General features: G+C 43.4%; 1 protein-coding gene across 2 annotated transcripts in view; it reads right to left on the bottom strand.

The window, feature by feature from the left end:
* AP3S1 (adaptor related protein complex 3 subunit sigma 1) overlaps positions 1-26,264 on the bottom strand; it is a 172,765-nt gene extending 146,501 nt beyond the window's left edge. The window contains exons 1-3 of one of the 2 annotated variants that reach the window (XM_085632642.1): positions 26,025-26,264; positions 24,156-24,247; positions 2,080-2,191 (exon numbers count right to left, since the gene is read on the bottom strand). In XM_085632642.1, the coding sequence (XP_085488768.1) occupies positions 2,080-2,191; positions 24,156-24,247; positions 26,025-26,093 (273 nt within the window). In that variant the 5' untranslated portion in view covers positions 26,094-26,264. The remainder of the gene's footprint in view (positions 1-2,079; positions 2,192-24,155; positions 24,248-26,024) is intronic. The other variant, XM_085632643.1, reaches the window with a different exon arrangement.
* Between the last annotated feature and the right edge of the window lie 230 nt (positions 26,265-26,494).

Below are 26,494 nucleotides of genomic sequence, written 5' to 3'. Positions count from 1 at the left end.
GCATTATCCTGCATGATTTGCATTTTCTTGCCGCATAATTTGGACCTTACCTGCAGCATAATTCCAGTGGCCCTGGTTATGAGTATCAAATCATTAATACGTATTTTTTAAGCAGGCGGCGAATAGGGCAGATGCCGCCTTGTCAAGAACTTAGATAAGTGTCAGGATGTTCTAACTCATCAAACCTTGAGCAGAGTTAACTCACAACGTGCTGAGGGAACATAATTTATGTTGTATGTATTAATAAATCAAACTTTTTATAAAGGCAGGTTTTTAGTTTTTTAATCTGGTTGACAAAGAGTACCGGGAGAAATTCCATACTACCTCAAAGCAGCAAACGTTGTTAGCATTTTTTTGTTTTTGCTTAGGTTTACCACCCGCAGCAAACCTAACAGCCAGTCATTATACACACTACCTATCTCAGACTAATGACCGTCATTCCTCTGTGCACTTTTAATTTGCGTGGTTTCTTGCACGCCAAACTATGCATCATTAAATTATCTGAGGATTAAAACAATTACCTCACTAGACTAGGTTTACGTCATTTTATGTTATCTAAAGATATTTGATTCCACTACGAACGGTTCTATGACTTTTGAAACAGGACGCCTGAGAAGAATGTTTATGTATGCCTTCTGCATCAAATGAAAGAAAAAAAGAAAAAAAAGATGCCGGAGGCAAATAGGTCTTATTTTGTCAAAAACTGGAAATAATTTTACCATCCAGTTTAGATCAGGTTTTTTTCTGTCTGTTGACAGCGGCTACAGGCCATGGTAATATTAAAGAAACTAGGGCCTTGTGATCACAATTTGTCAGCAAAAGTTGCATAATTTAACAAATCACTGCTAGTTGACAGTTCCGAATGTACAAAAATCAGGACGTTTTCCATCCACCCTAATAACTAAGACTTGCTGTCCTCATGAGCAGACCAGTGACATAACGGGTACATCCTCTTCTGTAGTCCACAAAGTGAGAACCTGGATGAATCTGGGTTTAAAACAGAAAGACCCCTACGAGCTGTTCAGCCATATTCTAGAACTCCATGGAAGGTACTAGCGGTGGGTTCAATCTAATTCATTTGCAGGGGGATTCTTTGGTCAAGATCAACTCTTCAGAAGAGCCCCTTTGGGTTGGCAACTCCTGAGATTAATGGTGACGATAACCAAACTAAGAGGTCAGGAAGCTACACAGCTGAAGAACGTTCTAGCACTGAAAATGTATCATGTTCCACTGAATTGATGTATGAATCCGCTGTTCAATATAGACTTGTGTGTACCTGGTCTCTGTGCCAATAAAGATATAGTCTGCTGAACCCGCATCACTGGGGCACTACAGATGGGCAGCGCTGCTCGAACTGCAGTGCGTCACTGCCTTCCAGGAACGTGGATCTCAGGAGGTAGTGAAGAGCACAAAGGCCATATGGAGCCAGACACAAATGAGCATCACAGCCGCTGTTGCAATTGTCCCGATGCAGAGGTTGCGGTGCTGATGCTTCTATGCGCGGGGGGGGGGGGGGGGGGGGGGAGGGGGAGAATGCCCCGTCCCTCATATAAGCCCACCAGCATTGAAGCAAAGCACAAGAGGGCACGCCGGTAAAGACGAGCAGCACAAAAAATCCGCAAGGCTCCTGCCGAAGAAAACGGCAACATCATCGCTTTGGGGATTGTTAACGAGCTGTTTCTCCTGTTTGGAGATGCCACAGATGAACTATTCTGGGACCCTGCTCATGAACGCAATGTAAATGGAGAGACGTATAAACATCTGCAAATTCCTGTGGGCGGGTCTAAAACGTGAAGGACATACCAACCAAGCAATGCCTGAAGGGGGCTCGTCCGCTCAAGTCAATGGCAAAAAATGGCAGTACAAAAGACCCTTTCTCAATGCATATGTGTATGTACGTGTGTGTTGTTTGGTGTGTAGTGGTAGCAATAAGCATATTCGTAGATAACACCGTCTGTAGCGAGACCTACAAAGCGACAGAAGCACATGCAAACAAGGCACTTTAAATAACAAATGGTGATGGGCACATATTCAGGTAAGGAAACCGCTTATGATAAAAACACAATAAGAAATACGTACTTGTATTAGGTCCAAAATGCCAAGTTCACTTTCTGACGAGTCAACGCAGAAGACAAAATATAGCGTAGCATAGTGTCTGTATATCAGCTTGTTGTCTGAGCCACCTATCAAGCTAAATGGACAATAGAATCAATGTAGTAAACAGCATAAAATGATTTGCTTTAAAGTTCATCAGTTATTTTTTTAACAAAAGGACAAATGTAAGCAGTTGTATTTCATTTGCACAGAAAAGAAATATCATTTTACCTGACACCCAGTATATTTGATAGTTTTTTTTTATTGAATGTGTTCACAAACAGTTAAGATTCAGACAACGTTACAAGTGTAATTTGTTTGTAAAAATAGGAGGTATGTTATCTAGAACTTACTTTTCTGGCAATGTAGCATAGACAAATATTCTCATATTTTTCTAGGGAAATCAACAACTTATAACTGAGATACAGAGATATAATGAATATGTCAATTGTACGAAACATCTCAATGGGTAATCATTCAATTTACAAAAATACAATTAAGGAACAAAACAGTAAACGTGTTATTAGCAGTTTATTACTTGCAAAAAGAATCAATAGTAATTCACTTGGTTTGGGGGAGAAAGGGTGGATAGAAATACCTAGTTCACTTCCAGAAAACATTATCTCTCAGCTACACCCTTTTCACAAAGTCAAATGGGACTTAAGTATGAGGCTCAAAAGCACATCTAGTTTGCTACAACCGGACAGTGAATATTTTCTCTCCTAGGATACAGCCACGGAGGAGTGTGTGGCAGCAGAACGAGGAAGTGGCTTATCTGTGACAGGTCAGTGATCAGAAGGGTCCCACATTAGGTGTGGGTTAACAGCACAGTTGTCAAGCAGAACTTCTGCTTACAATATACTTCCATTGGGCTTTGGTTCTGCACGCATCCTTCAAATACTTTAGACTACCCTTTTTCAGCTATTGGCTTGAAATGATTTCAATCACATAACCACAGCTTGACTAGGCTGAGAGGAGCATTTCTCACTCACATATAATACTGGCTGTAGGGTGTATCTTTTCACCTGCAATGTAGTGTTTGAATTGAACTGCTTATAGGACTTCTTTACGACGTTAGGTCTCTCTGTCTGCTGCCTCGCCACCGTGCCTCGTTCCTCCCTTCAGCCCCTCTGTCTTTCCAACAGTGAGCGTCTCATTCGCTTACTTGCCGTTCCCTCTCATCCCTGCTCTCCCTCCATCCATACCTCCCTGTGTGCACTTCTTATGACCCCCTGCTCGTCACACACACTCTCACTGTACCCCAGCAGCTTCTAATTAGTGCTGCAGGAATTAGGAATTTTCTATTGGTGGGAGTGATAGAAGGTGCAGGAAATCCTAGGTCTCTAAGAAGAGATGGCCTAGTCATCAAAAGTGGCATGTGTGTGTGAGGGGAGCTTCCCATTGCCAACAAATACTTAAACTAGTTTGGATTTTGGCTATCTGCAACTAGAAATGTAATTTGCAAAACAACACTACCCTAGAACACCAAGTAAGGTAAGTGGAAGCAATGACACTCTCGACAGCTAGAATCAGTTTTTAGGGGGCTGCTAATAGCAAACAAATCTGTACACTGTATACCAAAACATGGCTAAATGAATCTTCTACGGGCATTCTAGACATACTGGTACCCCCAAACTATGACATCACAAGACAAGATAGAATTAATAGGCCAGGTGGTGGAATCGCGTGCATACATCGGAGCAATCTATCAGTGAACCGCTCTTATGCCCCGGTGCTATCCTCCTGTGAATACCTTTGCTTAGACATCACTAGTAATAACAAAACCAAAATGTTCACTACACACATTCTACCACCCTCCAGGAGATAACCTAACCTTCATCGAACACCTCATGGATATTCTATCTACTAATGCCAGACTTCAAAATATTCAAATATTCCTTGGTGACTTCAATCTCCATTGGGATGACCCGGACGACCCTGGGGTCAATAGCCTCAAAGCTTTCCTCTCAGACCTTAACCTTACCCAAATCTGCAACAGCCCCACACATAAAAAAGGCGCAACCCTTGAGCTAGTAATTTCCAAAGCTGACTCCACTCAGCTTGAATCGATCCTCCCTTGTGACTGGTCTGACCACCACATCATTACATTCCACATCAATTAATCAGTTAAAGTACTCTCTGAACAACCCACGAGAACGAAAATTTGGAAGAGGAATCTAAAAAAATCTCAGTTCCGACTTACTCTCAACCTCCAATCCTAACATCCTGCTTCCCCCTGAAGGCTTATGCGATGTACAAGGTCTGACTAACCATTACTTCCATGAACATGGTACTAGACAAACTAGCTCCTCTACAATTGAAAAGAGTCACCACAAAAGACTCAAAACCCTGGTATGACGATAGACTAAATGAAGACAGACGAGCCCTAAAATTAATTGAACAACGGTGGACATCTGCACCATCCTCTGACCACATCAAGCTACTAAGAACCACAAGAAACTTCTACTACTTTGGGACATTTCAGTTGAAGGAGTATTTGCGTCTCATCTGCATAGTTATAGCACGTGAGGTGAAATTGATTGATCAGTACCGGTAATGACTTCATGTAGATTTTGAAAAGCATGGGCGAGATGATAGAACATTGAGGGACCCCTGCTTTTGTGGAGTATGGTTTGGACGAGAAAGGTGGGGTATGGATGACATTAGTTCTGTTTCGAAGGTTGGACGTGATCCAGTCTACAGCAGTTCCCTCTATGCCGGCTTCATAGAGTCTTTGTTTCAGAGTGTCATGGTCGGAATCCTGTTTGGAAGTCTGAGAGTATGTCATTCTCTTCAATGAATTGTGACATCTGGGCGAACGCTGCTCTTTCTATCAGTTCGCCCAGGAAAGGTCCATTTGTAATCGGTCTGTAGTTGTCAGGGTTCAGCGGGTCCAAGTTTGTTTTCTTCAGTAAAGGGCAAATGTGTGATTTTTTGAGTTCTTCTGGAAACATTCCGGTAGTTGAGGAATCGTTGATGATTCTTCTTACTGGAGTGGCAGCAGAGGTTGGTAAAAGAATTGTCTTGAAAGTTTGTGGTGGACAGGGGTCAGAAGGGCTTCCGGCAGGCCTGCTTGCTTTGCCCAGGTCCATAAATTAATCATGTGAGATGTGTCGGAAGGAACGGAGAGGCTGGGTTAGAGTATTCTTGGATTGTTGTTTTGTACAAGGGTTAGTGCTGGTGCTTTGTTTCTGTTTTAAGTATGAGTCCAATGTGTCTGCTTTGTCTGTCTAATGATTTGCCAGTTTGTCTGTAAAATCTTGAGTAACAGGATGAGTTCCTTCTAGGCAATTTGGTTTGCGAAATTCATGGAGTATTGTTATGAGCCCTGGCATAATCAGACAGTCTATATCAGAGCTCTTATATAATGAGATTGCTGCCATAATTGTTGCTGCACGACATGGCACCAATTGACAAGTGGATTTTGTTACAGGACAAGTAGATTTATAAAGCAACCTGCTCCATGGACAAATAGATATTTTCTTAAATTCCACACCCCTGCTGGATTTATTTCCCTCAGTGGAACCTAGGCTTACACTTAGGCTATTAGGACTAGATCTGATAAACTCTAGCCAAGAAATTGTGAAGGGAAAGGAAGCCAGTTATTAATTCCTGTTCAGGGTAGCTTAGGGTTTCATACAAATGGAATACCAAAACTGCATGGGCCTTGATCTAAAGATCTCCTCGATATGGGAAAGGCCTGATTCTATATGGCAAATAAACGCTGGGGTGGTTTGGGGATGGCAAACAGGCTTCAGGCTACAAAATTCTCTGTTCCTTTGCACTGGCTGACAGTCAGTATAACCACAAATACTAGAGCCATTAGTAGCAGCAGAGACACGTTTGCTATTGTAATCCTACTCCAATGAGCCTTGACCCCAGTTTGGAAGCAAACCTAAAAATAGATGTGGCCGCTTTGTTTAGGTGCCGGGTCTTAATAAGCATTGGAGCCAAACTGATCATGGTTAGAAACCACAATAAACAGCAACAGAAATGAGAAGTGCCTAAAAATGATGGTCTAAATATGAAGCAAAATAAGAACCAAATTAATGGAACTGTCGTTTACCAGCACAGAATTAAGCTATCATTCCTCAGCTTTTGAGTGTATAAATCTGATATCATATGAAGGCAGACCTTCTTGGGCAACATAAATCAATTAAAGTATAAAACAATGCAAAATACTCTATCAAAGGCTTTCATGTAAATAATGTAGAATATTTTGTTTTGTACTTCAGAATTAACACACCTTTTAAAATGGGGAGACTGCACAGAACAGTTATTTGTAGTGAAACATTCCAAAATCATATTTATAAGATACATACACATATACTCCATGTTTCTCTACAAATCAAACGGTCCTCATATGTACACAACAAAGTAAAATTGTGACAGAAGAATTTTCAGAGAGCGAAAAAGACCAAGAATGGTTCAACACATGAGCGATGTCGGAGAAATAGTCAAACAAAAATGATTACATGGTATAGATACAACATTGCCAATAGGAGGGAATTGCTTTTGACCTTCTCCTATAATTGATTGATCAGACAACCGCATACTTCTTTTCAACTGAAAGGGAGTACTGCCTCATGTAAATACAGTAAAGCTCAGATTGCTACTCACAGAAATAAAGCACTCGCTCAATGAGTGGTAGGGAGAAACAAAATGAAGTTGGTCTAAATCTGGTAAAACACAATGGAAAGAATGATACAACCAGTGAAAGAGGACTGAACCAAAGCACTCATAGGAATGGAAAGAGGACTGAACAATCTCTCTGTCCTCTCATATCCCTCCTCATGGAAAGCGAAAGCGGACTGCTCAAAGTGCATCTCGGTCTAAGAAAGAGGACTGTTTCAACTTCTGTAGCTGCCATCTTGGCATTTTTTTTTCCTTTTCTATCATTCAGCCCTCTCAATCTGTTCTAGTATTCCCAACCGATCATTGGATAGCCTAATTTTATTGATGTGACTTTCTGGACCTTTACTACATTGTGGACCCTTTAGACGGGGCAAGTCATCTTGGCATTATTGCGCACTCTTTAGGTAGGGCAGACCTTCTTGGGGACTTCAACCTACATACCTCATTACTCTCAACATGCCATGTTTTTGCAATCATTCAGCCCTCTCAATCTGTTCTAGTATTCCCAACCGAACATTGGATAGCCTAATTTATGGATCGGACTTTGACCTTTACTACATTGTGGACCATTTAGATGGGGCATGTCTGCTTGGCATCATTGCGCACTCTTAGGTAGGCCTAGCGCACAGGGCAGACCTTTTTGGGGACTTCGACCTACATACCTCATTACTCTCAACAGACCTCCTGAGCGAGAGTTTCCACACTCTCCCCAACATGGCTGGACCTGGTCTGACCCCCACGGGCGACAACACCTACACCGTTATCTATCCTCCCAAACTCTCCAAAACCGCCGCTAAATCCTTCAAACACTCAATCCTGAAAAGGCATCCTGAGACCCTAGTCTCTGACTTACGATCCAGAGCGGACAAGGGCACAATCATTAATGACCTTATCTTCTATTCCAGGAGAACGTCCCTTTGGCGCAAAACCTTCTCGAACCTCCTCAACGTACAAAAAACTAGGAACATTCCACACGGCAGCAAACTCACAATCGCACCATCCGCAAACCTGCGTGCTGACCTCACCATCACCTTATACAAAAAAGGCATCATTCTGATCCACGCTCCACCAAAAGACTTCAACAAATTTGCGGACCTCTTCACTCTCCTTAAAAAATATGTGTACGACCCCCCTTCGTCCACGCTCCCCTCGCACCTTCCCCGCCCAATCCACCAAGGGAGCCTAGCTTCTCACCAACCACCCATGACAGGGCTCCCAAACCAGGTCGACAGAGCCCCCCTACTATCCATCCAGCGCTTACCAACTGTGGCGTGCCCTTACCCCTGACCTCCAGCCTACATACTCATTCCTCTCCTATGGATACTGATATCCCCCCCCATGGCCCGACCCTCTAGAAGTCCTAGCCCGTCTACCACGCCACCAGCACAAGCCATCAGAAGCCTCCCCAAACCTTCAACGTCAAATCCTCCCTACTGCAGGGATATTGAAACTCATGACTCTGGTCGACCTAGCCTCACTACTAGGCCTACAGCACACTTCACCAGTTCCGTCCCCATACCATTGGTCCCCTGCCCACAAGAGCACCCCTCTTTTAGGGATTTGGACGCTCTCAACCGCAAAGCTACCAAACTAACCTTGAGCATCCACAACTCCATTACGGACCTAAAGAACCTCCTGTACCTCACCGAGCTCTCTCTCGCTCGAATATCAGGTTCTCGCAGAACTCTACCCCCCCCACTTCCTCCTCCGAGCCCCTTTTCCACCCATTTCCGCTATCCCTGAGAAACTTGCGCCCTGCCACCTCGCATGAGGAAGTAGTACTGGCCATCCTCCTAACCTACAAACCTACCCTTGCAACGACTAGCCCTCTGGAGCTCTCGGAGGAAGAAATTGTGGACCTCCTCGTTAGCTATGAAACCTCATGTCCCTCTGACCCGAGGAAAGAAGAACCTATCCGAACGGTTGCAACCAACCCCAACAGATCAGCTACTCTCTGCAACAGAGGGGTAGTCAACAGTAACCTAGCGCTAGTTCCAACCTCTGCCCCTAGTCATGACACGCATCCCGACCCCCCTTTATCCGGTCTCCTTATCAACTGCCGCTCTGCGGTAAAGCCTGCCTCTGATGCCGCCGATCTCATCCTGAACCTAAACGCGGACTTAGCGATCTTGACTGAATCCTGGCTAAATGAATCCTCATCACCCTGCCTAGACCTTCTAGTCCCGCCCAACTATTAGATCATAAGGCTGCACAGGCAATCAAGAAAAAAAAAAAAGGGGGAGGCATTGCCTGCATCTACCGCTCCAACGTTCTGGTCGCTGAACTTCTGGCCGAACCTACAGACTCCTGCGAATATCTTGCTCTCTCCATCTGCAGCAACACCACCCTACAGTGCAGACTGCAAATCTTTTACCACCCCCCAGGCAAGAATGACACTTTCACCGACTACCTCATGGAAATCATCACAGCCAAGGCCTCCCATAACTCCAATGACATTTTCCTTGGGGACTTCAACTTGCACTGGAACGACCCTAAGGACCCGCAGGTCCACGCCATCAGAGACTCCCTACTCACTCGAAAGGCGACATTCTAGACTGGATCATCTATATCTCTAAGGAACCTGTGGTCAAACTCATCTCCATAGATCCTTGCGATCGGTCTGACCACCACGCTATCACCTTCCTTCTGCCTGGCACTCACAAGACATGGACACCGCAACCCGTGGTCCCAAAAAGACGGATTACAGACACCAAGAACCTTGACCACGAGAAATTGGCTGTCTGCTGTGAAACTGACCTCCCCTCCATCTCACCACGGTCGACAACCTCACTGAACATTATTTCCCAACTATATCCAACATTCTCGATGACCTTGCTCCGCTAAAACTAAAAAGAACCCAGATCAAAGACAGGAACCCCTGGTTCAACGGATCCCTCAACAATGAGAGGAGGTCCCTCCAGCAAACAGAAGGGAACTGGAACAAGCATTGGCATAGCCAATAGGTCTCGCCTTTGGGACCTTATAAGTGTTTAGCCATGCAACAGTTGCATAACTAAATACTTATAAGGTCCCAAAGGCGAAACCTATTGGCTATGCAAAGCGGCCGTGAAAGTGAAAATGATCGCGATCACGATCAAACATCAAAGCGGCCGTGCGGCAGCGAAACCGAAAGTAATGGCGGTAAAGCGCGGCGCGCGCACATGCACTGTGGCTCTAGGCTGGCCTGGTAGCACTTTTTGGAGCCCTCTCAATAAGTCTTGCCAGACCAGCGCATGCGCTGGGTCAGGCGAGACCTAAAAAGCACCCGTCAGCAGCCCATCTTAAGCTCCTCCGCCAGGCCAGAAAAGCCCACAACAAGAAAATCCTCAACTCTAAAAAAGAATTCTTCAGAACAGAACTGGAGAACGCCAAGAATAGACCTCGTAAGTTATTTGAGTTGGTCAAACACCAATCCAACAAACTGGCTGAAACCCCTTTATCTCTAATCCCATGCGAGCAATTCTCCTCCTTCTTCTGCGATAAAATCTCTCATGCCTGCTACCTATTCCCAAACTCCGCCGGCTCTACCTCCTCCCTCCGCGTCCCCCTCCCAGACTGCCCTCAAAAACTAAGCGCACTGGTCCTACGTTAAAGTCTATGATGAACAATCTGTCTCAAAAATTCGATCCTCTTTAAACCCCAACAATCACTTCAATGACCCTCTCCCTTCAAACTGCTTAGCTGCTGCCTCTCAGGCTATCATCCCCTCTTGGACTGCAATAATCAACGCCTCCCTCTTACAGGGATCGATACCCGACTCTCTCAAAGCCGGCCAGGTCATCCCCATCTTAAAAAAACCTACGCTAGATCCTGCTTCACCTGACAGACCTATGTCTAACATCCCACTCCTAGCTTAAGTGCTGGAAAAATGTGTACAACAGCAGTTGAGCCATCACATCACCAACTTCCACCTACTAGAGAACTTTCAATCCGGGTTCAGACCTGGGCACAGCAGGGAAACCACACTCCTCCACATCGTGGATGATGGCCTTCAAGCCCTTGACCAAGGCAAAACCTGTCTCCTAATCCTCCTGGACCTATCCTCGGCCTTCGATACGGTTAACCACGGAATTCTCCTTAATCGCCTCAAACTTAGGATGGGCCTAGATGGCACTGTTCTTGCATGGTTTAGGTCCTTCCTCCAGAATCGCTCACAGAGAGTCCTGATCAACGTCAACCTGTCCGCTACCTCTCCAATCACGGTTGGAGTCCCTCAAGGATCAACCCTGACCCCTACCCTCTTCAATTTTGACCTTGAACCGCTCTCAGAGGTGCTGCGCACTGCCAATATCTACTACCACATGTATGCCGACGACACACAGCTCTACATCAAAATCTCTTCTCCAGAGGACATTCGCTCCCTGAATGAGGCCCTGAAGTTGACTGTTCACTGGCTCACATCTAACCAGCTTAAACTCAACGCTAAAAAAACAGAGTTCCTCTTAATTTCACGACCAAAGACAATACAGACATTCAAGAATGGATCAAGGCTATCACAGCACTAAACTGCTCTCCTACCATTGTGGACTCTGCTAAATCCCTTGGAATTACCTTAGAGGGAACCTGAACATACGTGGCCATATCAACTCGATGGCCAAAACTGCCAGATTTAATTTGAACTGCCTAAGAAACCTGAAACCATTCCTCGATACCCCAGATCTAAAATCGTCAATTCAGGCTCTAGTCATCTCTAGGATAGAATATGGTTGCTCCACCCTCGCAGGCCTACCCAAGATCTCTCTGGTACCCTTGAGAGCCTGCATCAACGCCGCCCCCAGACTTCTAACTGGCTCTAAGACGTTCAACCATATCTCGCCCCACCTTAAAGCTCTGAACTGGCTTCCTCTTGAGGCCAGAACCCAATTTAAGCTGTCTTGCATCACCCACAAGGCTCTTTACTCCAAGTCCCCTGCATTTCTCGCCCTGAAACTCGTGATATTCGTAGGAGCCAGAAACCCTCGGTCCGCCAGGGACCTTTTGCTCCAACCAGCACGCTTCAGGAAAAAAAAGAAAGTGCAATCGGGCCTTCTCTGGGGCTGCCCTAAGAATATGGAGCTCACTCCCACCCGCCATCAGAAGAATATCTTCTCTAGCACACTTCAAAAAAGAGGCCAAAACTTTCCTAATTTGCAAATTCCTCTCCTAACGCTCACGTTACAATCACCTCCGTAGCCTGGCTTCACCAATTGCTACGGCACTATCCCTGGGCCTTTTCTCCTTATGATACCCACCCGGCACTTCCAAACAAACCTCCTGGGTGTTGAGACTGCTTTCTCTAGCTTACTGTATCGACTTGTTCTTACCCCAAAATGTATTCGGGTATTATGATTGTTTATTTTACCAATATATTGTATCTACCTGTTCCTATCCCTTTGACTTTCTTCCCCCCCCCCTCCCCCCATGTCCTTGTATCCCACCTATTACTACTGTAAAGCGCTATGATACCCTCACGGGTCTGGTTCGCTCTCTATAAAACACTATATAAATAAATAAACCATAAACGTTCATGTGGAAGAATTGGCCCCTTTAAGGACCACCACGAAAAAGAAATGCACTAAATCCACATCTTGATTTACTTCTGACCTAAAAGACCTTCGGATTCTAGTTAGGTGATTTGAAAGATCCTGACAAAATATCCCATGCACCCCAAAACCATACTGATAGCTATTTTATAATTCAGTTGAGCTCTATCATTCAAGCAAAAAAGGCTTGTTTTCTAACATAAAATGAAAAATGCTTCTAACTCATCTAAAGAGCTTTTTCATACTCTAAATGGGCATTCTAATACAAAAGTTGCAAAAATCAACTGTGATTTGTCAAAACACTGGTGTAGTACCATCACATGCCAAGCATAACACATCATGCCAGCCAGATGTGCACAATACCAGTGCTTAAAATGCAATGACACGTGAGCAGCAGCTGGCAGTCTAAAGCTTTCTGCTTTCGTGATGGTACCCTGGTGGACACGATCAACCTAATCAAGTAACTTAAAAGTGCATACTGGCAAGGTGATTCTGGGTCCTACAACAAAGAAGAATGAATTAGTGCCTTTCATTTATGAAGATAATGAACTAAGCATCTTTCTTAAAAACAGAAAGTTCCTGGGACAACCTAGACCATAATAACTACAGGCCCATTTTAAGTATCCTGTGGCTGCTTCAGATACCAGCGTTATCTGAAGCAGCCACAGAGACACAACAGAATTCGCCTACGCCTTCTCCAGATTCCCGTTCTAAAATGTGAGAAGTACCATCAGGGTCAGGAAGAAGAACAAAGAGGCTTCAAATTCTGTTTCTGGGTTACAACTAATAAAACTTTACTACTGGTACTCAGCATCTGTAAGCAACTTGAATCTAGCCGAAGGCATTTGGGGCCTCATGTAGGTAGCCATATACCGGTCGGTAACGGTATGTATAATGCTCCCAGAATGCTCTCTGATTTTATGCAAATATGTGCAGAAGCTTGAAAGCAAGAGTGATGATTCTTGAATAAAAGCAGGAAAAAAACATTTTGCTCAACTACTGTAAAATTTCAGGTACCATTTCTTTGCAGCATCATTTAGTAACATGTTGATGCATGCTAGTATTTCCCAAAAATATTCATAATGGAAAAATCAGTGTAACCAGTTTCAATAAGATTATGGGAAACAAAAATAAACAAGTATTGGCAAAGCCAGTAGGTCTGAAATTGGTGGTCAGCCTCTTAGCTTTGTCAATGTGTGACTTGTTTTGGGATGGTTTTTGTAAAACCTTATTGGTGTGGGCATTGCCGGGCCCTCACCTTTATAATAAACATTGGCAAAAGTAAAAATTGTTTTTGGTCTCAAAAAGCATACACTGCCACAGTAGTTACTGGCACTGAACACAACTACTTTGTGTGCCGATATGCTCCTTGGGAAAGAGCAGAATGCTGTCGCTCACAGAGAAGCCAGCTGATACAGAGAAAGAGACAGAATTTTAATAAACACAAAAGGTCACGGTCAACCCCGGACCAAATTAGGGGCCCAATTATTAAAGAAAGTCTCAAAACTTCACCCATGGTATATGTCCTTGCTTTAAGTGCATCTATACGTCTTTCTTGAATTCCCAAGAATTTACAGAAGCAGGAAAAGGAATAGTGTTTGCAAGTTTACTTTCCCTCCAACCACTTTTTTCCCAACTCTGGAAGGTGGTTTAAGTCTGCCATTGTCAGAAGTAAATTTCCAGCATTTCTCAGTATGGGAAAAGATTAGAGAAGAGTTGTTGAAAACCCTTAACACATGCAAGTTAGTTGGTTTGCCCAGACTCAAATGGGCATTCTAACCCAGGAACTATTGCTTACCACTACCTTCAGCCCCAGTATGTAGATGTGCAGAAACGTGGCAACATAAGGGGATTGAAAGCATTCAAACACTACGATGGTATGAGCCCTAGCATAATCAGAGAGGCTATATCAGAGCTCTTATATAATGAGATTGATGCCATAATTTGTCTCTGCACTACATTGCACCAAAGGGGCAAGTGGATTTTGTAACACGACAAGTAGATTTATGAAGCAACCTGCCCCACGAACAAGTAGATATTATATTAAATTCCACACCGCTGATTTAGTTTTTCACTATTGAAAGGCTATCTGTCCCATAGGATAGAATGGGAGATACTTTGTAACATCTTACAAGTATAACTTCCCATTGGGACAAGATACAGGAATGGAGTTTAGTATGCCTGGACTCAGAATTTAATAACACATCTTTTAGTAAAGATGTTTTTTAAATTATATGTTTAAAAATGCCACTTTTAGAAATAAGTTATTTTCTTGCTTAACCATCCTGTGTGCCTCTGCTGGATTGTGGATTGACTGTCTGGCTTTGGAGTGACACGGGCTGGGGATGTGCATTCACTGTAGACGGCCACTGTTTGGGGTTTTTTTTGGTTTTTTTTACAGCGTTTTATATAGCGCAAACTTCACCCGAATCAGCTATCAGAGCGATTTACATAGCACCAGTGCATTACATGAGGACACATTAATTTTTTTGTTAGGCACAGGGAGATCAAGTGATTTGCCCAGAATCACAGGCTGTTCAGCATCATTGCAGAGACTCGAACTCAGTTCCCCAGATTCGAGGACGACCGCCCTAGCCGTTAGGCAAACTCCCCTCCCCAAGGGTTGAGGTGTGTCCTGCCTTTCCTGGATGAGTCAGGGCTGGGGTTAATAGAGATGGGCTGCATTTCGAGTAGTGGGAGGAGATTTCCTTGCACCTGAGTAGGCCTGGTCCGACTTACACAATGTCCTCTCCACCTCCTGCCAGGAAGCTGGGTCAGAGAAGATTGAACTGGTTTGGACTAAGCTCAGAGACTCCCTGCCACAAGAGAACAAAGGAAAATGTGGTATAAAATTGGGGTCCAGACCCAAGGACTTTGAAACTGTTTTGGATCAAGAAACCTGCCAAGAAGAGCTGGAGAAGCTGTGAAGAGGAACTACCACATTTCTGTGTTGGCCTGCAGTGGCTACTTCTGTCTTGGGCAGGAAAAGGACTGGACTGAACTTTCTGCAACTTCTTTGTTTGAGTTTCTCCAAGGGCTTGAGGTAGAGCTTGCCCCCTGTTGAAGAAGTGTCAGGAACAGCAAAGACTTCACCTTCCTCTGGGTACCGCCTCTGGGACTGCGTGTCTCAGCTGTCACAGAGGGAAACCACAACCCGACGGCGTCACCAAGACCGCCGGCGGTTCCATGAACTGAAGGCACCACAGAGGGCACTCTCGCACTTTGCACCACAAACGTGGTCTCACCGACAACGGCCGCTGATGCACCAAGCCGCTGCTTGCACCGCGACCTGTGGGCACCAAACTCTGCACCGCCTCACACTGCCGCCCTGGTCTCAATGACGATGCTATTGCCAGTTCATATCGCCACCATGGTCTGGGGGCACCGCTGGTAAGCTACACGAAGCACCGCCCTCGTCCCACACCAAAGCAGCAGCCCACAGACGCCAGCTCCATTGACCGCCGATCTTCGACGCAAGCCACCGCTTGCACCATGACCATCAGCACCGCCCCGCTTTGCACTGCAGCCCTGGTCTCACCGACGACGCTGCACGACAACCACCAAGCCGCTGTCTGCACTGCGACCTGAGGGCACTGAACCGCTCTGCTTCACACCACAGCCTTGATGACTGCCGCCGCCCGACACCACCATAATCAGCCGGAACAGAAAGTACTGTTTGCAAGCCTTCCGACACCGGTCCACATTGAAGTGGACAACCCAAACTGTTGGATTTGGTTGTCTTCAACACCACAGTAGCATCGGACAGAGCTACCGACTTCAAGGAACTGCATTGTAAGGTTATCCTTGCAAAGTGCATTTTTGATTATTGCATGTTGAATCTTTATCATTTTGGTCTTGTTTTACACAGATAAATATTGGATATTTTTCTAAACTTGTGTTGTGTTCTTCTGTAGTGTTCTCACGGTATTACTGTATGTAATGTGCAAATGCTTTACACACTGTCTCCAAGATAAGCCGGACTGCTCGTGCCAAGCTATCAAGGGTGTGAGCAAGGGTTATTTTAGGCGTGTAACTCCCTTATCCTGACTAGGAAGAAGAGTCCCTACTTAGACAGGGTAACAACCTGCCAACTAGAGACCCCCATTTCAAACAACAGTTAATCAGTTATCTGAATTGTAATGATTGTAAGGGACATAGTGGGCTATTCTGTTTCCATGTGAATATAAAATCTACCCAGATGCAAATTACAGAGAAAGTTGAGTGATACTTGGATCGTGGTATAAATATAGGTATGGTCTACTCAGGTGGGAGTTATAGTGATTTCAGAGAATTCGTCATTTCCTATAAAATAATTTTATTTCTGGAGACTGATGTTTATGCAGGCCATCTACATGTGGTGTTAGCAACAAAGGCAGATATTTATTTCTAAGTGAAGCATTGGTGAGACCTATCCAGGTGTGATTTACAGGGAATGAATGGTTTGCAAAAATTAGACAGTTACTTGGGCCCTGGAAAGTATTTGTGAAGTCCACCAACATGTGATTTACAGTACAGAGCTACATTTCTAAATTTAGAGTGTTATGTAGTTCCTTAAAGGTACTTGTGAAGTCCATCTAGTTACAATTTACAGGATGATAGTGAGTTAAGCATTTTTCAGGAATAAATACCTGTTCCATCTAGGTGCCAGTCACAAAGAAGTTCCCGTGAAAGAGGTTTGCATTTGTGGGCTTGCTATTTGTGAGGTACAGTTGACTACAATTTATATAAATATAGAGTTACTCTCTTACTATGAATTGTTTACCTTGGTGTTATTAGCAATGACCATAGATAGTTTCATAACTCATGCTAAGAAAATGGAACTTAGCATATGAAAGCAACCTAAAAATGACTGCAAGATAATGCTTCAACTAGAGAGTGGCAGCTTCTACAACATCATCTTTTCAGGTAAGCACACAAAGTTGGAGCAAATGGAGGCCCAAACTTAAATCCAATGATGACTTCATGTAGTTTAGAAGGCTGATAATCAACGTATTTGTCTTAAGCTATGGTCTCACTGCTTGCTTATAAGACTCTTGACCACTTTTTTGCCACAATGATTTGAAAATAAACTATGTAACTCTCACTATATCCCTCCCTCCAGCCCACCAATGTACTGGGGCACTCAAGCTGCTGTAAGGTAGTGTGACCGCTATATAAAAACTTGAAATCCATGAACAGATATTAAAACAAAATGAGCAGTGATAGATATACAGGACAACAATTTAAAATGAGAGGCAGAGGAGTTTGATGAAAAATTGTTTGTGAGATTTATGCCCGATCTGTTACTTTGTTAACAGGCCCCCCTACTCTAGTGTCACTTGATTACGAATTGGTCTCGCTTTTGGGACCTTATAAGTATTTAGTTATGCAACTGTTGCATGGCTAAACACTTATAAGGTCCCAAAGGCGAGACCTATTGGCTATGCCAATTCTTGTTGTAAATTGTAGTAAGCCATGACATGCCGACATTCTGTAAACATTAGTGTAGTCAAATAGAAATATATCCAGTATTTGTAAGGAGGAAGACTACACTTACTAAAACGTAGCTACACTCGCCACACTGAACATTTAATGGTGAGGGGTAGTCTGACCCATATTTTGTGTAATTGAGTAAATGTATATGATATATGAAATGAAAATTGGATTAGCTGTATGTGAACAAATTTGGAGATTAATACAAATGTTTTTGTAATGACATGCAAAGCATTTGTTATTAGGAATCACAGTGATTACACAATTGTCAGTTAAATGACAATATTTTAGAAATTAGATGCATGCAGTGGTATAGAAATATATACAGTCATATCCAGAATTTTGTCACGTTGGATGAGTAAATATATTTTGGGATTACTTATAATGGTTTTGAAAAGCCCACCCCATTTGTTTCAGTTGAATGTCAGCTAATACATTGCTTGTTAATGCGTTGCCATAGGTTTCATCACAATGTTTTACCTCATGGTAAATTTACTTAATAGCTATGTATGGGTTTTAAATACTAATTAATATCCAAGCTTCGAGATCAAGGTATCTATTTTTTCCAATGGAGCAGTAAACGTATGTGTGTGTGTATAACTATTTGTCCTTACCAATCCCTGTATCCTAAATATGTAATGGCATATCATTGAAAGCACTTATATGTATATATAATGCACTTACACATATATGCGCATAAACTTAGCATTGTCCCTTTTAACCATGAACAAAAGTTACTTACCCGAGTTGTAAAGTTCCAATATGTAAAAGTACTAAAAATAACCCTCAGTGTATTTACCCGTAATGTAAAAACACCCATGTACTTACCTGCGAAAAACTGACAACACTATGTCAGTAGCACACCTTTTAAGTTGCCATAAGGCCTTCAAAAGGAGCGTTCTGTAAACATGTCTTCAGACCCGTTTCGAGGAGGAGAAGGGCAAGTCCAGGCAGGGGCTACAGGGCACTAGTTGTCATAGTTGAGATCCTTTACCACTGGTGTCCTGAATTTATCCTACTATAACTCTACCAACAGAGCCAGGTTCATGATTTCTGCATTTGACTCTAAGGACTCAAAACACAAACAGTCACACAATAGGTACAGAAAATAAAAATCCAACCCAATGCATGGCTTTTTAATAAAAGCTAAGCATTTTAGTCACAGCAAAACTTAATACGGCCCATAGGGAATAAGGAAATCTACAGGGAGGCAGTCGAGATCTACAGAGTTTGCTAAAGAATGAAAACATGGACATAAGCACAAATAGAGCACATGTGTTGGCTCACTATATTGCTGTGGAACAGCTAGCTAGCTTTCTGTGACCCATAGGCCAGCCTGTAGCAATTGACTGTTCAGTTCTTGTGTGGGGACAACGGTTTTCACTAAATCATACCACCGAACTCTGTGAGCCTCAAGTCAGCGGCGGCTTGCACTGGTAAATGTGGTGAGGCTGGGAGGGGGGAGTCGACAGACTACGGAATAGGTATAATTGAATAAATAAACAGTACCTATTCTGTCGTCTGTCGACTCCTCCCCTCCCGCCGCACCCTGCCTCAACATGCTTAACTGTGCCCGCTGCCTCAAGTACACAATCATTGTCTCCGGTGAATAGAATTACCTATTCAGGATAACCAAGTGCAGGTGTACCAGTATAGGTCATGGCATGGGTCAATCTATAGTGCTCACTTGGGCTCATTCGGGCAGTCCCACATCCTTATTTCTGTGGTCTGCCTGCTGGCACGGCAGTGGCTCTATGCAGACACCTGCAGTCTACTTTATCGGTTGTCGTGGAAGGATCTTCCCCCTTCGTTTTGGGACGATGGTGTAATTGATTAAGTGAAATTTCAGGAGACTGGCTTTCAGCTCCATCAGTCCTGGAGCTTCATCAGTCCTGGCCCTACTTTGCAGGCAGTGAGCCAACTTGAATTGAAGCAAAATTAGGACATTTCAGACCTACTTCTAAATGGAATGTTCCTTTAGAGGATGTGGATCTACTGTCTGGGCTAAGAAACTGCTTTGGTCAGGGTTATTTTCATAATTATTTTTACTCTCAAGAACAGACATGTTCTTTGTGTAATGGGATTGCTCCACACAACTGGTGGTGACAATGCGGTTTTCTAGCTGGATTACCCACAACATGAGCGCAGTATATTGGTATCTCTGCACCTGGTTCCGATCAGCCTTCCAGGATGGGCCACTCAAAGGAAAGCAAAGGACACTGGAATTGCTCAGGAAGGAGTAATCCGTAAGCCTTTGCTGAAAAAGGTTAGTATATCTAAAGGCACTCCTGTCTCCATACCTCCACATATTTGTGTATAAAGTTACGCCATCCTTCTTAGGAAAGCAGGTGTGGAAAAACAATCTCTATCCAAACGCACTGGAAGTCTAAAACATGTTTGTTAGATAAAAACAAAGCTATATCACTACCCAGTGAGACCGTTTCATCCTCACCAAGCAGTTGATGCTAACCCATCCCCAATTGTCCTCAACGTTTAGACATTTTCTTCACGTAGGTGGCTGAGACGACATACATGTGACAGAAACTGAATCTTTAGATAATGGTAACTATTAACAGATGCGTAGACGTCGTGTGAGAAGAACAAAAAAGGACCTTAAAAAGAGTTATAACTGATGCTATCTCTCACAGTGAGCAATTTTTATTGAGAAATCTTGCTTAGTAGTGCAAAACATAGAAAGAAGGCTGCATGCATCATAGGCAAGAGAACTTGAACTCATTGGTATGATATAGACATTAGAAATGTCTGCATGGCCTCAAAATGACTGTTTAGTAAATGTGTTATTAAATCATTTGGGAAAACCTCAAAATAAGATCTCTCAAGTGATAAGTTTCTACTGAGTGGGGGCTGTTACAACGATGTGCCACTTAAGACCAGCAGCTATCCAAAATATATCCCACCAGTAACAGCATACATAGGCACTTGTAAACCACTTGGAGTCCTGCTACCATACATGCGCATACAATCCACAGTCATACCAGGATGTCGGTGCAGGATTTGGTCATGGCACATAAGTGGAACTTTACAGGAGTCAGTTTGTTGGCATTTCAATCATATCCTTGAATAGGTAAACTAGGCCTGGCCAGCTACTGCTCATTAAAAACGAAATTACATTTCACTGCCTCCTTTTTACTGACAAAGTACACCACATCCATTCCTACATCTCTGATGCGACGCATGCGGCTGCCAACCCCATGACTCCATCCTATGTTGTCTTCATCTGATTCATTCTCCAGTAAGCTAATGGTCCGTTGTTCACTTTGAATTGAACTCCCCACAGGTCACAGATTTCCATTTATCACCCAAAGGCCGGACGTCTGTGTTCCCTTCCTCTGTCTGTCTACTACCCCTTTCTGTGAGGGCAGTACATCTCATTCCACGGAGGCAGTGGTTATCCCACTCCTGAAGTAAGCCAGAGATGTGTTTATTGATCCCTGACAGTTTTCAGCCCATATCCTACATACCTGTGTCAGTTCTATTCTGGATTTTGAGTGGCATGTAATACTTGAGCCTCGCTCTGGTCAGTTTGACTCAGAACTCCTTGATTCCCGGTATTCATGGTTATCCATTTTTTTATTCTGTATTTGCATGCGTCATTAATGACCTATGTTTGAAAGCTTTCTTTGGAAGCGACCACCTCCATTTAATGTCCAGTCTGGACATGCCAGCATTTTTGTGGGTGTGGCACATTGTGCGAAGAAACTTCGTACATAACAGAACGTGCAAAATATCATGCAGTATATTTAGATCAATGCTGTATTATGTAACTAATTCCACACAAGCATCGAATGCAAAAACATCATATGCACAAAACTTAATAGTTTAATTTTCTCTACCCTTCTAACCTCCCATGTCACTCCCTTCCACCGCACCCCTCCTTCCCCCACAAAAAAAAAATATGAAGAGATGAATGAGCTCTAAAAATAACGAGATTGCATCATCATAAGACGTTCTTTTGCTACTTTCTGTCGTGGTTAAATGCACATTTGACATCCGTTTTTGCACATGAAGGGTATGTGCTACGACATTGAAAACCTTAATTATTATTGGAATTGACGCCATTTGGAGACCAATAGCAAAAACTATGTCATAAGACCATTGCATGCGTTCTTGTAAGTCTTCTTTCATGCTCTTTCGTTTGTTCCGTTTCCTTGGTAGCATATTATGAGGACACCTACAGGCAATATTAGTGAATTGCAGTTAGTGATCCATTTTGTTAAGAAGCCCTTTATCTATATGCTTGACTTTTCTTCATAATTGAATTGACTGCTCCTATTTTTAACAAGCGCACGCCTTACGCAAGTTAGGGGTGGGAGGAGGGGGGGGGGGGGGGAAGTGCGGCCGAGAGCAGGCAGCATTTCCCTTGCGGGAGCGAGCGCGTTAATTGCTAACACATGGTGCTGCTCGCTCCCGCAAGGGAATCGCCAAACGTGCACGCGTTGCCATTCAAAGCAATGCAACGCGTGCACGTTTTTTGCCTGCAAAACCGGATCGATTTCTAAAGGTCTTTTTCCTAAGCAGCGCATGCGCGCTGCGTAGGTGAGATCTAAAAACAGCGTAGAGAGGGAGAAGTAGAGGTCTAGGATGAATGGACACATAGTGTGATGAAGGGCGAGAATCAAAACTGTGACAAGGAACATGGCTGGTAAAAGTGACAGGAATAAAACTGTGGAGCCACACTGAAGGGGAGAGGTACAAAGGGTAGGGAGGAGCATCATTCTAGGTAATCTTGACAATCGAGAAATTGCGTTTATGTTGAAAAATGCAGAGCTCACTGTACTCACTTTCTTCAACAGGAGACTACCTTCACCACCTGTGTGTAATTCTGAACTAAAATCATGGACGTAGTTCTATAAATGATCTACAACAAGTAGGACTAAATGTGCAAAAAATATTTTGCAAGCGAGTGAGAAGAGAATCAAATTGACTCTGTGTGGAGGTGGGACTGCCCAGAGCACAAGTCCTAAAAAAAACAAAGAAGTGGGGGACTAACCAAGTTAGGCAATGTGCCAGTGACATCATGGACTATGACATCACAGAGCCCGTGACATCCCAGGAAGTGACCTCACAAGAGGTGACCTTAGATATTAAGACCTCACACATAAAATTAGCAGGTCTATCATGAGTACATTTAAGTGCATTACTAGAGTTAGTAAATGAGATTTTGTGTTGGGTTGTGCCAAAAACGTAAGTGCAACCCAGACGCTAAATTTGGGCCTCAATTTATGAATTATTTTTGTTTATAACTCTGCCATAGAGAAATTGGGCAACAGGGAGAAACATGGCAGTAAATCTGTTCTGTTAAATTGGTAGCGAAGTATGCATTTTGAAATATCTTATGGAGTCAAGGCACTTGCTGCAGAGATCTTTGTGTGCCCACTAAATCTCAGGGAATAATAATAATGGTAAAATTACTCTGGAGGTTAACGCTTTTGCTGAAGAGATCCGTGTTTTATCTAGTCCCAGATTTGAATCAAAGCAGTAAAGACAGGTAACGTGTCTCCTGCAAAACCCATCATGTAACATGCAGATGACAGGTTTTTATTTTATGAGATAGGTAAGTGGGTTACTGCTTTTAACACAGAGATCCTTTTGTTACTTGCAGTTCATACATTGTAATCCTTCTAATGTAGCACAGTGAACTATGAAGAACATGTGACTCCTACACATTGTAACCCTGACTGTCTTATGTAACACATATTGTACATTTACACACTTACATTATTTATTGTCAATGTATAATGTGTATGTTACATAAAGCGCCCTGATACCCTGAATTGGGACGAGTAGCACTATAAAACAAATAAAATAGCGGTATTCAAATTGCTATTTGTGTAAACACTGGGACAGACCAACAAATCTGACATTCTTACAGTGCATGCATATCTCCTATATACAGGCACTGAACAACGTCAAACGCATGCATCTATTAAGTACTTGAGAAGTAATAATAAGTTGTGTGCCTATGCTTTAACTCCGTTGCATTTGCATATAAGTGTGAGGCTCCAGGCCGTGCGCAGCAAGGATCATATTGGAACAAAAGAGGCCTGATGGCCCCTTAACTTCTGCCTTTATCTCTGTCATTGCTGGAGGTGATAATAATAAAAGCCTCTTCCCTGCCTACACCTTGCTGCTGGGAATGGAAAACAGACAACATACAGAACGTGTCCTGGTGTCTGAAAATTACACCAGGACAAGCTCAGCATATTTCAGTGTGGCCCAACGAACTTCTTGGCAGGGTGGACTACGTCTAAATTCTGAAACAGTGGGTGGACGCCATCTACCCGCATGTACCCCCAACTTGTGTCCAAGCACTGTCAACTTTTCCTCCCTGCAGCAGTGATATTTTAAAGTCACATAACATCTGGAAAAACAATAATACTCTCTGATACAAATGACCGGTGTTATACTTACAGGCCTCCTTCCAAGAAATTACAAACATTCTCATCCCTCTTAGAAACCAGGTGAAACGTCTCCCTTATTATTTGTTGCTGGGTATCTTCAGTCTGAAATAAACGGGATTCTCATTAACAGTGACCTGACATTTAAAATAATCAGTTTCTTAAAGAATAAACATAGTGGTATTTCCTCATTCTGAATAAAGGTCTTGAGACACCAATAAGTGTGTTCTCTAGTTTTCTTACGCTCTCAACTCCCCACATATTAGAGTGTACACCAGCGGATCCACTTACCCCAACATATTTCCTCGTTAGATAAAAAGAGTACCACAGAGTTTGGCAAAATATTCCTTACTCATTTGGATTATGTATAGAATGGCTCCTGTGACGGTCTGGTTGGATGATTCTGCATTGCCTGATGGAAAAATATTTGTGCAGGAATGTTGTGGATGGAGGAGATGTGTTTGGCAAAGGGGTTTCTGATTCTGATCAAATGCGCAATGTGGGAAAGAAGGAATGTACCAATTAATAATACAGAAGGAATGGAGTAAGGTGGTAAGTACACTGGAATGCAATCACCTCAGTTTTAAAGCAAAAAATTGCTAATTCGTGCAATATGGATCACAAGATAGTTTTCATCAACAAAGCAGATTAATTTCACATTAATGAGATGCATTTAGTATTTATTTAGACTCAATTCTGATTCTTCTCAAGTTTCTTAATAATGTGGCTTATTTCAGATAAACAGTGACGAGTTGACAGTCTGGGGCATAAAGTAGTACATTCTAATATTCAAGGATTAGGTAAGTGAATTTTCTTCCAAACAATAGCGAAGGGAAATTGCTGAGGAAAACTGCTAACCGGATAACTGTTTAGTTGCACATAAATAGTTGGTTTTGTTGGTTTTTCGGACTTTTCCCCGATAATTACCTATTTGCAATAGGGTCAAAAGTCAGTGTGTTACTATGGATATTATGTGATGTTCCTTTATAACTTTGATTTATACATTGTAAATGAGGAGATCTGGGCTTCCATCAGCTAGCAGACTTAGAGCTATATAACGAAGTGTAGTTGATAGCTCATGATTAAACTTGGTGCTGTACGTGCCTTTTTCAGTGATCCGTGTGATTTGAGGCTGCACTAGTGCTGCTTTTACTCCTATAAGCCTATTCCTCCTGATGGCTTGACAGTACCCCCTCCTGGTTGCAACTGTCAGTAGTACCTCGTCCTAGGTTATGCATGCTGTGTCCTATTCAAACCTACATGATGCCCTTAAAATAAAATGCCTCTGCCCGGTTTGTTCATCACGGTAACGTATTACTGCCCAAACTCCTGTGCTGTTGATGGTTGTGTACTGAGGGTCTAGGTTGTAGAAGCTGTTCTGCTGTGTTCTTCCTGAGCTGTTAAGTACACTGCCATGTATGAAGCTGCCGGTGACAATTATTTAGGTGATACTGTGTCAGTTTCGTCCGAATATGTGATGCTTTGGGGAATGGCAATACACCTTTCATGCGGTGTCCCTATTTGTGTGCATTAAAGGTTGCATTGTAAGAGTGCAGCCCTCCATATGCACTGAAGGTGCAGTTTCGGGGCTCATGTTCTCTTCCTGTGCACTGGGTCTTCTGTGTCGCAGTCCCTTCTCCTTGTGCCCTTTTGCTTGCATGTCCTCCCCTCCCCCCTGTTTTAACAGTACTCCTCTCCTCCGTGAGTGTAGCTAGTTGTGTATCAGTGCCCCTCCCTTCTTGTCTTTCCGGCAGTGCCAGCTGTTCGACTAGTCGGCAGCGTGATGTTTGCTTCGCGAGCTGTCATTCCCCGGTGTGATACCGGTGCTCTGTAATGGCTCTGGGCTATGGTTCCGGGATGGGAGGAGCGGTCTTTTACTCACGTAATGCTCGTAGAACTTGGAGAGCCGCGGTTTGCCGTGGTTGTTGAAGATAAGTATGGCTTTGATCATGCTGAGGCCGGCGCAAGGATATGGGGGCGCCGGGTACAGCTTGCAGGCCGGGGTCTCCTCTCGTGTAATCGCCTCTTCTGCTCAATACGACTCCTCTCTCTCGGTCATCAGGTTCTGTCACCAGCGCGCATGCGCACGCCGCCGCCATTTCCAATGCAGGATAGTTTGGTCACAAAGCAGGAAGTGCCTTAGGATTTAGGCAGAGCGCTGTTCCAGCCCATTGATCACAGTGGCTGTCCTCGTGACGAGGGAATGTCAGAGACACTACGTTCCTTGATCGCCTTGCGAAGAGCAGAGAACACATAAGCAAACACTTTTTATTTTCCTTGATAAATAATATATATTGTCCTGAGGCGGGCGAGCCCACACATTAATAAGGAGTTAAATTCAATAGTAAGGCA

The sequence above is a fragment of the Triturus cristatus genome, chromosome 2_1 (genome assembly GCF_964204655.1).
Source record: "Triturus cristatus chromosome 2_1, aTriCri1.1, whole genome shotgun sequence".
NCBI classification, from domain to species: domain Eukaryota; kingdom Metazoa; phylum Chordata; class Amphibia; order Caudata; family Salamandridae; genus Triturus; species Triturus cristatus.
This window is presented reverse-complemented; position numbering and strand designations above follow the sequence as displayed.